At 39.7% G+C, this 13,756-nt stretch overlaps 1 protein-coding gene across 2 annotated transcripts in view; it reads right to left on the reverse strand.

Annotated features, from left to right (window-relative positions):
• Positions 1-5,975: 5,975 nt before the first annotated feature.
• The window catches only part of SEPSECS (Sep (O-phosphoserine) tRNA:Sec (selenocysteine) tRNA synthase), a 43,779-nt gene continuing 35,998 nt past the window's right edge, over positions 5,976-13,756 (reverse strand). Inside the window, exons 11-12 of one of the 2 annotated variants that reach the window (XM_065907196.1) lie at positions 13,058-13,328; positions 5,976-6,487 (exon numbers count right to left, since the gene is read on the reverse strand). In XM_065907196.1, coding sequence (XP_065763268.1) covers positions 6,386-6,487; positions 13,058-13,328 — 373 coding nt within the window. In that variant the 3' untranslated portion in view covers positions 5,976-6,385. Of the gene's footprint in view, positions 6,488-6,553; positions 13,329-13,756 lie in introns of those variants that run through there. The other variant, XM_065907197.1, reaches the window with a different exon arrangement.

Raw genomic sequence — 13,756 nt, forward strand, 5'->3', positions numbered from 1 at the left:
CTTGGGGTTTTTTCCTGGATTCAGCTCCTTAGCTGCTTTCTGCACTTGCGGATGTCTTCTGCTCACCACGCTCCCAGCCTCCCATGGTGATGCCGGAGCCCCACAGACCATGACCCCGGGCCTGGGGCTGAATACTCACGGTGCCTGGAGCAAAGGGTTTCCGAAGATCTCTTTAGTGCTCAGGAATAAAAGGGGCATATTTGGCTAATAGACACTTCCCTCCCGCCCCCGCCACCATTAGCATCAACACTGATCCCTTCAGAATCCAAGCTTGGGGGGGGGGGGGCACCTGTGAGGGACAGAACAGAGAGACCACCTGCTCTGGAAGATTGTTGACCCTTGGCTAAGCACAGTGCTATACCTTTGACACCTATCACCCTATTTCATCTTCTCCATCCTACGAGACAGAAATCATTGTTATTATTCCCATTTTACAGATGACAAAACTGAGGCCTGAGAGCAGAAGATCCTTATCCTGATTTTGTCAGCAGGCCAAACATGCAGCCTGTTCATTTCCTTTGGGCCTTTCCTGTCACTACAACTTATTATTTTTTTAAAGGCTTTGTTGTTGTTGTTCAGTTGCCCAATCATGTCCGACTCTTTGCAACCCCATGGACACCAGCCTTCTCTGTCCCTCATCATCTCCCAAAGTTTGCCCAAGTTCATGTCCATTGCATCAGTGATGCCATACACCCATTTCATCCTCTGACACCCTCTTCTCCTTCTGTCCTTGATCTTTCTCAGCATCAGGGACTTTTCCAATGAGTCGGCTGTTGGCATCAGATGACCAAAATGCTGGAGCTTCCACTTCAGTATCAATCTTTCCAGTGAATATTCAGAGTTGATCTCTCTTAAGACAGACTGGATTGATCTCCTTGCTGTCCAAGGGACTTTCAGGAGTCTTCTCCAGCACCACGGTTCGAAGGCATCAATTATTTGGCGTTCTGCCTTCTTTAAAGTCCAACTCTTACAACCGTACGTGACCACTGGGAAGGCCGTAGCCTTGACTATAAGGACCTTTGTCGGCAGAGTAATGTCTCTGCTTTTCAGCCACCTAAACACTATCTATGTTTGCCTGAGGCTTACCTTTAAAGACTTACCTTTGGCTTAAAAAAAGTACTTCTGTCCTGTGGGTCTATCTGGATTTCTCTTCAATTCACAATTTTTCATTAGGACCACGTGAAGAAAAGGCTGAGGTTGTTTGAGAGACAGTAGAATCCCCTATGGGTGTATTTCAGGAGGACAAATGATTCCCTAGAATTTAGCATCATCGAATCATGACACCTCCCATCTGCTGAGGGCTACCTATGTAAGAGATTTGCTAAACACTTTACAATTATTGCATTTCATCCTCCAGTCCCTACGGGTAGAAAACACTATGACTTTTCCAATCCTGTCATTGAGGGCACTTAGGCTTATTTAGGTAATCCGCCCCAAATTGTATGCTTAATAAATGGCAGAACCAGCTCTAAAAGAAGGTCAGTGCACCATGGCCCATGAGCAAAAACACAACCAGCCTCCTATTTCTGTGTGGCCATGAGCTAAGAATAGTTTTTACACTTTTAAGTGATTGAAAAACAAAGTCAAAAGAAGACGAATATTTCACAACTCATAAAATGATATGAAATTCAAATTTCAGTGTCCATAAATAAAGTGTTAATGGAACCCAGCCATGCCCATTCATTTACATATTGTCTGCCGCAGTTTTTGAGTTGTTGCAATGGAGGCCGTATGGCTCCCAAAGCCTAAAATATTTACTACCTGGCCCTTTTCAGGACAAGTTTGTCTATCCCTGCTCTAAAGCATAGGATCTTAACCCTTGTTCTAAGTTTCCAAGAAAACTGCAAGGCGGGCGTCAGAGTCCTGAGTGCCTAGGTTTCTAGACCCTCCTACCCCTTGAAAGGAGGGCAGACAAGTCATCTAAATCACCAAACCTCTCTGGGGCTTAATTGCAAAATACACATCATCATCATCATGCCCGGTCCTGCTCCCAGGACTGACAGAAGATAAAAACAAGATAATGTATGTGAAACTATTTTGTAATCTGGAAAGCATTCTATAGAAATGGGAAGGATTACTGCATTATTTGACTCAGAGAAAGGAGGCTGGTATGAGGAAAATAAGCCAGTTTGGGGGAGGGGGAGTTCTGCTTGGCTTTTGCATGATTTATTAATGAAACAGACCAAACCTGCTAGAAATGGCCTTTGGCATAAACCCTGTGGCCTTGCTCATCAAACTGTTCCTTTGGCCCTGCAGAGAAGAATCATCCATCAAGCATTTCTATCTGGGGCCAGTGCTTTTGCCCCAGAAAAGAGGGCTACCTGGTCTTCCCAGATTCAGCCACTTCCCAAGGAGTGGGCTTACCCCCCACCCAGGGAATCTCAAAGTGCTCTGAAAGCTTCCCTGCTCCCCACATACACCCAGTTCTTTCTGCTCACTGATTTGCAAAAGATCTCAGAGATTCGTTTCTATCTTTATTCCGAACTCAACATTTGTTTAAATATTTATTTCTGGAATAGACTGCCATTAAACCTTCTTGGTTATTGCTATAGTATGAACAAGTTATTTGATCATTGGACCAACAGATATTTACTAAGGTTCTCCAACATGCAGAGGGAGGAACATGGTAAGTAGATCGATGACCTCCAGGAAAGAGGCAATTTGAAGGACCAGCAGAGAATACCAGGAGGGTAAAATTGAAGCTGGTGCCATCACCACTGTACTGAACCACGCCCACTTTTTAAGGTGTCTAAGAGAGAGAAAGGAGGAGACGAAGGTACAGTGAGAGTCCCAGAGGTATGGAATTGCTTTGTGACAGACAAGGGCAAGGGTGTGAGGCACGTCTTGAGTGGGCAGGGATATTTGGAGCCTGATAATTCCAGGACGGGGCCCACTGCTGCAATGAACCCCCACTCACCAGGAATCTGTTGTCCTGGGGGCTCTCAACACAAACGCTGATGTGGAATCTCATAGCAGCGCTGCTCGCCTATACCCCTAGCCGTCCAAGAGTCCCTGCTGGCACCGTGGATGCCTGATGCTCAGTCGATCTTTTTAAAGTAAGAGGCAAACAAAACTGTGTGCGGAATTGGATGTTTATTTCCACCATCTGCGTGGCAATACAAGTTCAAGTTATAATGGCATCCGCACTCTATCAGTATTAGGGAACCATTTAAACATCCACAGCCATTTACTGATTATAAACACACACTAAAAAAAAGCGGCAAGTGGCATGTGGCCCCGCACCTGCTGCCTTTGTGTGTGTGTCAATTTCATGCCTAGGAAGCACTGGGCTCCATGGGGATGGCTATATAAGCAGTTTGCTTGGTTGTGGGTTTGCTTTTTTCTTTTTTTTTCCTGGGGAACAGCATAAACCAAGTTGGCCCCAAAATGCATTTATTGCAAATAGATGGGAATAAATGGAAAATAGACAATGATCATAAATGCAAACAAAAATACTGAATTTCCTAATGTTAAAAGGTCCATTTGCTTATAATTAGTAGATTAAAACTAACGAGTATTTTTACTGGCTTTCAAGAAAAGTTGCAGGGATCACTGTGCAAAACAAAAAGGCTTCTATCTCCCACCTGCCTCCACCCTCACCCCAGAAGGTTTGAGTCACCAGGTGATGGCAAATAGGGCATAAAGTGAACATGGGGAGACTGGGCATGGGGAATTGAAGGCACAAAAAGAAAATGACGCATTTTACAGGGGAACTAAAGGAAGTTTACCCAAAAGCTGTCAAAATGTTTTCTGGATCAACTTTTTATCTTACGAAGTTTTATCTCCTTGAGACCTGTCCATGCCCTGTTATAGTTGGTAGGGGGCTCCTGCCTCAGTCCTGACCTTAATTAGCTGGTATGACCTGTTTAGAACCTTTCTTACTGGGGAAAGACTTCAAGGGGGAGTTTCATTTCCAGATTAACTTCTCCAAGGAGAAGTTTTGCTTCTGTTTTGTTCTGTTCTGTTGGGTTTTTGGACTTTTTTTTTTTTTTTTTTGGCAGCTTTCTAACTGAAAGTACTTTCTGCCTTTATGGTGTATAAGACCAATTTACTGCCTGTGAGCAAATCTTTTGGAGGCGAGAGTGTGGAAAATCACTCTCTCAGCTTTCTATCTGGTCAAAAGCTCCAAGTGCTTTCGAAAAGTTTCCATCTCTCTAAAGCGGTCCGTGAGGTCCATCAGGCATTCTTCCCACTGAGTATCACATTCAGCTCTTCCGATTTATCCTGGAGGGGGTCCCTGTCTGCATCCCTTCTCCTCTGAAAACTGGTTTTGAGATGGTACTCACCCTTCCACTGCTCATTAAACCTGGCTGGCTGGAGCCCCAAACAATGGTTCAATTAGCCTTCAATGCATTTATTTAGAAAAGGGTTCCCTTTATGTATCTGAAATGATTACCCCCATTGCCTTATAGGCCTAGTCTAATTTGAGGTTCTAATTCGCAGCCTTATGTTAAGGAAGTTGGCATTGAAATTGGAAAGTTATACATGACTATGGACTGAAGTTCATTTCTTATGATAACCAGTGGAAACTTGGAACAGGTGAAATGTGAATTTCTCCAGCATCCTGGAAGATATTTAGGAGCCCATTTGAAGTACGAACACCCTTCATAAATCCAGTATTACCAATCCATGGGAAAGTCGTTAGAAAAATACCATCTCAAGTCTTGTGAATCTCTTTTCTCTGCACTTGTCTAATTTTCTCTGGTTACTCAAGCCATCTGTTTCTCACCTCTTCTCCCTTTTCCACTAAAATCTACCCTTAGGGGATCTTATTTGCATCAGGACTCAAATGTAAAAAAGGAAAGTAATTAGAGAAATGAACAATGATAGCATATTTGATGATATCAAGATATCATTAACTGGGGTTGATAATAGTATCGTGATTTTTTAAAAAATGAGTCCTTTAGTTGTTGTTCAGTTACTCAGTCCTGTCCAACTCTTTACTAACCCCATGGACTGCGGCACACTAGACTTCCCTATCCTTCACTAGCTCCTGGAGTGTGCTTAAACTCATGTCCATGGAGTCAATGATGCCATCCAACCATCTTATCCTCTGTTGCCCCCTTCTCCTCTTAGGAGAAAGGAAGATTCTTCAGTTAGGAGATTCATATTGAAAGGTGAGCTATACCTTAAAATGCATATTTGCTTTAAAGTAAGAGGGTGGTGCAGTGAGACAAAATAGGGCTTGATAAGTGTCAAAGGTGGACCTATTGTATGGTTCTCTCTGCTTTAATATATGTTTGAAATTTTCCATAATAAAAAAATCTTTTTTAATAAACCACTCTCAGGGAAACATCTGATAAACTCATCCAAACTAAGACGTTGTTGCTAAGGGTAAACAGTAGTTATCTATTTCCTGATGTAGCTATTAATACATTTTAACAGGATAAAAAAAAGACTTAAGACAAATAAATAAAACCAACAGTAGCAAATAAGGTGGGAGCAAAGGAGAGAGGAGGGAGGGTGGGGGGCCATGAGGAAAACGGCCACTTAAACAAGAGCTTTGAATACAGTTCATCTTAATTTTCATTTTTTCATCTGATCTAATAGGATTTAATCAAGACCAGGCCTCTAAACCCAGCTGCATTTTTTTAAATTGAAGTATAGTTGATTTACAGTCTTGTGTTAGTTTCAGCGATTCAGATATGTGTATATATATATATATTTTTTTAGATTATTTTTCCTATACTCAAAATATTGAGTATAGCTTCCTGTTCCATATAGTAGGTCCTTGTTTGTTTCTATAGTAGTGTGTTTATGTTAATCCCAAACTCCTAATTTATCTCCATCCCTTTCCCCTTTGATAACTGTTAGGTCTGCTTTCTATGTCTAACAGAGCTACATTTTAAAAGATTGTTTCTGGTGCTACTTTACTGAAATCTCTTTTTTGTTGTTGTTAACTGCCATGTAATAATAGCTACTATCAAAGCACTTGCTGTTCATCAGACTCCTTGCTAGGTACTTCACACACATGATTACATTTGATCTTTATTTCAACTTTCTTAGCTATCATCACCCCAACTTTACAGACGAGTCAAAAGTAACTTGTGCATGTAGAAGTCTGGTCTCTTAATTATGTCATGTTCACCACAGTACCTTGGTCATTACAGAACTCTTCCGAAAGGTTCAGGGGATGACTTACTCTTCTCACAGTGTATGGACCACTTGTCAGAGGTATGCTAAACCACTGTCTTGCCCTAGGTTTAAAACAGTAATTAGCTCTTTAAATTACAAAAGAGTGGACAGCTGAGGTGTGAGCTAACCTTGAAGGAGCGAACAAGGCCGCGGGCACGGGTTCAACCCCTGGTCAGGGAACTAAAACCGCACGAGCCCCAAGGAGCGGCCAGGAAAAACAGAAAGGAGTGAACACCAGGGAGGTCGTCAGCTAAGCACACTGCCGCAGCCAGGTAGCAAAGTCTTCTCTTGATGGGAAGACTGGAGCAGGACCTCTTTGGATCTGCCATAACCAAACAGGATTCTTGGAGCTCTGTCATAAAAGCAATAGAAAACCACTGAATAGACTCAATCAAATATGATAGGATTTCATACATAGTTAAAATATATTTAATAACGCCTACTGAATCATTCATACAACAAATACACTGTCTCATGTGCCAGATGCCATTTAGGTTACTTGGGTATATGTGAGGGGACAAAGACCCTGCCCTGAAGAAGCTTATGTTCTAGCCAGAGGGATAGAGATAACCAACTGTACATAATAAGTAGTTAAATTACATAATATGTTGTATCTTTGCTCTTCAGTGTGGTGCCTGGGGCAGTATCACAGGCCAGTATCTGTTATCGCCTGTGGGTTTGCTACAAATGCCGGCCTCACCCCAGGTCTCCTGAATTCAAATTTGCATTTTAACAAGAAGCCCGCTTTTAAGCATAAAAAAATTGAGGCTCCACTTTCAATTTTAAGAAAAATTTTAAGCAATGTTAAAGTGGGGGAGATAGCTACCAGTATTAAGAGGAGTCGTCTAGGTAGACCTCATCAGGAAGGAAAACTTGATTAAAAACTTGAAAAGGTGAACTAGCCAAGCATCTGGGTTGAGCTGTTCCCAGGCAGAGGAAGTAGCTGGAACCGAGGCTCTCAGGCAAAATGTACCTAGTGTTTGAGGAACAGCAAGATAGCCAGTTTGGCTGGAAGGGGCAAGCGTGAAGAGTAGAAAGAAGAGATAAAGGAAGTCAGGGAGATACAGGGGTGGGAGTAGGGTGGCCAGATGCTGTCGGGCCTTTGGAGGCACAAGGACCATGACTTACACTGATGATATGAGGAGTTTGAGCAGACGAGTGACTGCACGTCTCGAAAGGATCACCCTGACCGTGGTATTGAGAACAGATTGTAATGGGGCATGGTGAGAAGGCAGGGAGACTTTCAGGAGTGGGAGGGAAGTACTGAAATAATTCAGACAAGAAACAGATAGTCCAGACCTGGCCAATAAGAGAGGAGGAGATAAGAAGCGGTTTGATCCTAGATAACTTTTTAAGGTAGATCCAACAATATTTCTTGATGAATTAGATGTAGGATGTGGGGGGAAAAAAGGGAAAGAGGAGAATTCAAAGGTGTGGAGTTCAAGAAAGAGGTCTGCTAAAGATGTAAACTTGAGAACCATATTTGGTCATTCTACTATAAAGTTGGGCTTTCCTGGTGGCTCAGAGGTTAAAGCGTCTGCCTGCAGTGCAGGAGACCTGGGTTTGATCCCTGGGTTGGGAAGATCCCCTGGAGAAGGAAATGGCAACCCACTCCAGTATTCTTGCCTGGAAAATCCCATGGATGGAGGAGCCTGGTGGGCTACAGTCCATAGGTTCACAAAGTCAGACACGACAGAATAGGGGTAAATATAGCAAACTGCTGTGCTAGTAGGTCTGCTGACTATACCAAAAACTTTGGTCAGATAATACAATGGATGCAGACATCATAGTAAATGAACTTTCTCTATACATTTTTGCTGGGTTGTGATCTGAAATTTCAGGCACATAAAATTATTGATGCATATTTAAATGTTTCTTAAAAAAAAAAACTCTCAGATATAAACACAAAACAGAAATTCACAAAGACCTAAATAGAAAAATTCTGGAAAAAGAAAAAAGATAGTCATCAAAAATCAACTAATACTCTGCAATTTCCACTGGAGATGAATAAAATTTCATTGATGACTCTCTCTCAAAAATAACTCTGCTGGGAATTCCCTGGTGGGTTCCTATGTTTAGGAGTTGGTGTTTTCACTGCCATGGCCAAGGTTCCTCTGATCAGAGAACTAAGATCCCACAAGCCACATGGTGTGGCTGGGAAAAAAAAAAAATCCACCTAATAAGCTTAGAAATAGATTTTCATTTAATTTTTAAATTTAATTTAAATCTAGTAAAAACTGGTACATTATAGCTTTATGCAGACTATCATAGCAGTTATTAACAGCAAGTGCTATGTTTCAAGTATCAAGTAAATCACTTTATATCTCATTTAAACCCTCAATCCTAAAGGATTGTACCCACTTAACATAGGATGAGACTGAGATTCAGAGAGGTTAAATGTGAATTCACTTGGGTTAATAAGTACCAGTGCAAAGATTTAATTAAAAATCAAATGAGAACCTGCAAAAATCAAACAGTACAATTTAAAAATGAAGTCGGCTGAAGAAGAAAGTACTACCACTTTATTTTTAATTAACATGTTTCTTTTTAAATACTTCTAAGCCTCCAATGTTCTACAGTCAACAGAGCTTTGAGAAATGGCTGCTAGAAGATTCTCTTCTTCCTCTTTAAAAAAAAAATAATCTAGCCTCCATCCCCGTGAATCATGAGTCTCATTACAAAGTATGACTTTCCTTGCTGATTTCTGGGCAAGTTAATACTGATGACTAAATGAAAATATGTGCAAGTAATTTAACGTTAGTTATCTGCACTTTCAGATTTTATCTGTAGCAATGATTAGGTAAAATAATGTAATGCACTGCCATGATTTATTAAAAATTTATTTCATAATAAATTATACAATTCAGTCTTATTTTTAAATAGTCTACACCAAAAATATTTTTGGAAATGTCTTTCTCTTTTAGTAAAACATATAAGTTAGCAGGCTTCAATTCTAATAGCTAAAATCCCTCACAACTATACATTTAAACACAGCCTTTCTTCACAGTTCTCTAAAAGTTCAGGTTGACACCAATATCACTTCATAAAAATAAGACCATATAAATATTTCAGATTTTGCTTAAGGCCTTAGATTGAACTTTAAAATATTAGGTGGAAAATTATAAAGATATAGTCATTAGCCTTGAAGTCATCATCTTACATGTGTACACACCATAATGACCAAGAAGAGCATGAAAGTAAAAAGGAAGGCACAGAAGAACACAGTGGGGATGTCTGAGACCTGTATACTGAGTGGCCGAGAGAGACCAATAATCAACACAATGTGACAGACAAGAAAAAACTACTTACAGCAACTTAAAAAAGATGTTAACAGCATATTCAGTTGTTTCATCAAATTATCCAGAGGGTATCAAGCCTCTGAAATAATTAAACTTCTACGTACACAAACTTAGTTTCAAAACGAAATTGGCCTCATGAATGCAAAGCACAAAAGCAATGCAGGGCTTGGCAGAAATGAGCACATTTCAGACAGCGAGGAAAGAAAGCCCAATTCTATATGCACCGAATGTGTGTGTATTCAAAACAGCTTCCCTGAATGGGACTCATCAGGGTTTGCCATACCTGTCAGTTGTTGGATTTTTCCTCTACGAAAGAAGACAAGAATATAACTTAGGATGAGCTACTAATTCAATATTAAAGTAACATCACTGGTTGAACAAATTATCTCTGTTTAATTTTACTAAGACCTACCATGGCCGTCTAGTCTAAAATCAAAGGTACATACTATAGCTTAGACCTCATGACAGTACTTATTGTAGTGCTTAAAGAAACAGAACTACAACAGAGGTATGTGCTACGGCAAAATATCAGGAAAAAAACTCAATTTATATTTAAAGTTATCATTCTGTATATCAAGTGCCCACTGACAGAACATAACTGTATTCAATAATTCACATTTGATCAACTCATCAACTAACGCAAAAAGCTAAATAAAAACATTTATAGTTGAACACAGAGTTCCTAAGGCTAGTATCACATATCATTCCCTGATAGAGGGAGAATTTGTCAGCAGAGAACTTAAGAGCCAAATTGAGAACTGGACTGAAAATACCCTTTCCTGCTCTGTGTATAATAAGTAACACATTGGGTGTAGTGACCTAAAGAATATTTCACATTATTCAATTTTCTTTTCCGGGCAGACTACCACACAGCCCAATGACTTTAAAAACTAAACTCAAAAATTCTACCTGATAGTCTTAATAAGGGCAGCTGGATCACAAAGACAGAAGAGATCATCTTAGCCACTGATTGCAAAAGATATCATCAGTTGGCCCTTTGCCCCAGTGAGACGATAACTAAAGCCAATTATGAGGCTTACCAATCATTACGAGGAGATTAAAATAAATAACTTGTATGTACACGGAAAGGAGAGACAGCAAGTCAAAGGACACTGGCGTGGTGGCAAAGGAAAGCCTAAATGTGCAGGACCTGTAACATCTCTTCAAAAATTCTTGACTTCTACAACCTCAAGGTCAAATTGAAACCAGCAGAGGAATAGAGTTGGAATTCTAAAATCTCTGAAAAGAAAAGGCTAACAGTAAAAGCTGCAGCTCATTTTATGCACCAGGAATGAAATGTTATAACATATCTATCATTCACATGTGGGTTGGTGTAAATTATTTTCAATTAGAATTATTATCTATTCAGCAGCTGTAGCCCCAGAACTGCTGATACACCACAGATGAGAAAACATTTGCGGGTCTCTCGACTCCAGCCTTTCTTAAGTTAAATGATGATCACATAAAATAGATCACTCGTTCTATAAAATGATCTTGGCTTATGTGGACAGTATACTGCAACACCAGCATACATCCACAACATCACTTCACTTCCCTTCACAGATTGGAGAGGGTCTATAGCAACTCTTCACCTTTACTAGTTCTTCGATTCAGCCCCAAATTCACATTAAAAACATTATACAACTTTTTAATCCAGGATTTACTCCTTTGAAAGAAGTATTTAAAGAACCCAGACACTTCAAATATCTGAACCCCAGAGATACAAAAACTTCAAAGCAACCTTCTATGATAGTTGTAATTAAGTACTTATTTCAACAGTGGACTTCCTAAGTTGGCAATAAAATATTCTAACTTACCAGTGGGAGTGGCAGCAATCTGAGCTCATTTAACACAGTTTACAATACCAAACCAATGGGGAAAAACACAATCAAGAGAGAAAAGTGGCATTCTCAACTGTAGTGTTTTCAAAAATACATTCAATGGGATGCCAGTTAAGTATTTAATCTAAAAAACAGGTTCCATCTTTAGATAAGAATATATTCAAACTCAAATAGAAGAGATTCTTAGAGCCTCTAATATGCCAATGGGCAGGTTTGCAAAGTTCCCAACTTATTTGCTCATGGAACCCTTCATACCCTTGGGCATCTCTTAGGAATAAATGCTCCACAGGGCAAGTCTTAAGAAATACTGTTTTGAAACTTCGATGCATTCAGGAGCTTCAGTAATTCCTTAGGCTATCAGTCTTAAAATCAACACCAAAAATAACAGATATAGCCAGTAAGTCTAGAATTTCAGACTCAAAAGGAAGCATATGGGCAATGGGTAGGGAATACACCTGTTCATCATACTCCATCATTTTCACCTCCCCAGCAAAAATATGTTCAGAATCCCCATGTTAACCACTCTTGATGACGGCTGGACAAAACACCTGAACAAGCTAACCAAGACTGCTTGAGGCAAAAAACACTGAAACAGTTTTCACTTTCCCAAATGGAAAAATGCACATATGCTGTATTAACAATTTATAATTATATACTTAGAAGAGGTAACCTCAGTCATCAGTTAAGAATCTGCACGCTGTGTAGTTCATTAACATTTACAGAGCTACTGTCTACTAAGTTACTAGCGAATAAGTAAAGTTGCTACGCAAAACTTCTCTTTACTTAGGAGTTCTCTTACTTTGGTGGTGGTTAGTCGCTAAGTCACGTCCAACTCTTGCAACCCCATGGACTACAGCCTCCAGGCTCCTCCGCCCATGGGATTCTCCAAGCAAGAATATTGGAGTGGGTTGCCATTTCCTTCTCCAGGGGATCTTGCCCATCCAGGAATCGAATCCGGGTCTCCTGCGTCACAGGCAGATTCTTTACTGACTGAGCTATGAGAGAACTGAGAGCAGTGTTTCTCAACCATAGCTCTAGTGAGGTTTGCAGCTGGATAAATCTTTGTTTGGGGAAGTTGTCTTGCCCATTGTAGGATGCTGAACTGCACGCCTGGCCTCCACTAACTAAATATCAACTAGTATTCTGCTAGCTTTGACAATCAAAAAGATCCCCAGATGTTTCTTAGATATAAGCAAATCATCTTGAAGTTGAGATCCATTTCTGTTGAGTGAAAATTAAAGCTTACTCGTTGCCTCTGCTTTCCTGGGAAATATCCATTTTACAGGCATACCGTGACTTACACACATCGACAAACATCTAGTGAATAGTAGCACTAGTGATCTTTCTAAATTCTGTGTGGTCAGAAACTAAGTAATTTGTGAATGATAAGAGAATGGTCAGGGGAACGCAGTCTACACATTTTAAAGAGAATCAGAGGTTATGTGTAATTTTACTATCAACATATTAGTAAGAATTATCTGAATCATAATGCTTAATTGGCAAATGTTTAACAATTAGAAAAATGTTAATTGTACATTATGACCTGTTGAGGATGGTAATGATTGAAGTAGTCTAGAAACAACAAATGTAACAATCATCAATGGCTAGCTCAGACCATATTCTATTCCTTGACCAAATATTCTCCATGAAATCAATTCAAAAATCTTACATTTTGTCTTTAAACTGCTAGTTTATACTGTAGCCTCCTCACTTCTTTCAAATTATCAAAAAGAAACCCTTCACATGTCATCAAGAAGAATCCTGGCATGTGTCAAGACATACATTATCTAGTTTTAAAGCCATTTCTTCTATATCCACATCTTCAGTTTTGTCATTATTGTCAACTCCAGATATGTCACTCTCTTTATTTTGTTCTTTTCTGACTGTCTTTAAACACTTATCAAGTCTCTTTATGAACAAGTCCACGTCCTGTGTCTTCATTCCGATGGCTGACGCAGCATTGAGGTAAGCACAAGGGTAATTATTTGTATGTGACATAAAGCCCCTGAAAGTGTAGCCACTCACAGTCTGCATAGACCCAAGGGGAACAACCCTGCAAAGGAAAAGATTTACCAATTTAATATGTTTGGTGATGTTAACAGAGTATCACTCATAAACAAAAGAAAGCTGTGTTACTAAGCCTTACACCCACTTTTCTTTCTAAGAAGTTTAAAAACAGCCACAGATCGTAGCCTATGAAAATAGACTGTCAGCCTTAAAATAAAATTATACGATATAATGCACTTCACACAGGAAGGTACTATCTGATGCTTACCATTAACTTATCTTCTATTAAAGAGCTACAAGTTCTAGAAATCAAAAACACCTTCACATCTACAAAAAGTTAGAAAGAAAACTATTTCTGTTTTTGTACCAAAAATGAAAATCTGACACTTCACATATATACCCTTCAATGGAATATTTAAGTTTGTAAATCAAACCACTTTGATTAACTGCCATGTATCTCCTCAAGTAATCAAC

This window comes from Muntiacus reevesi, chromosome 16 (genome assembly GCF_963930625.1).
Source record: "Muntiacus reevesi chromosome 16, mMunRee1.1, whole genome shotgun sequence".
NCBI classification, from domain to species: Eukaryota; Metazoa; Chordata; class Mammalia; order Artiodactyla; family Cervidae; genus Muntiacus; species Muntiacus reevesi.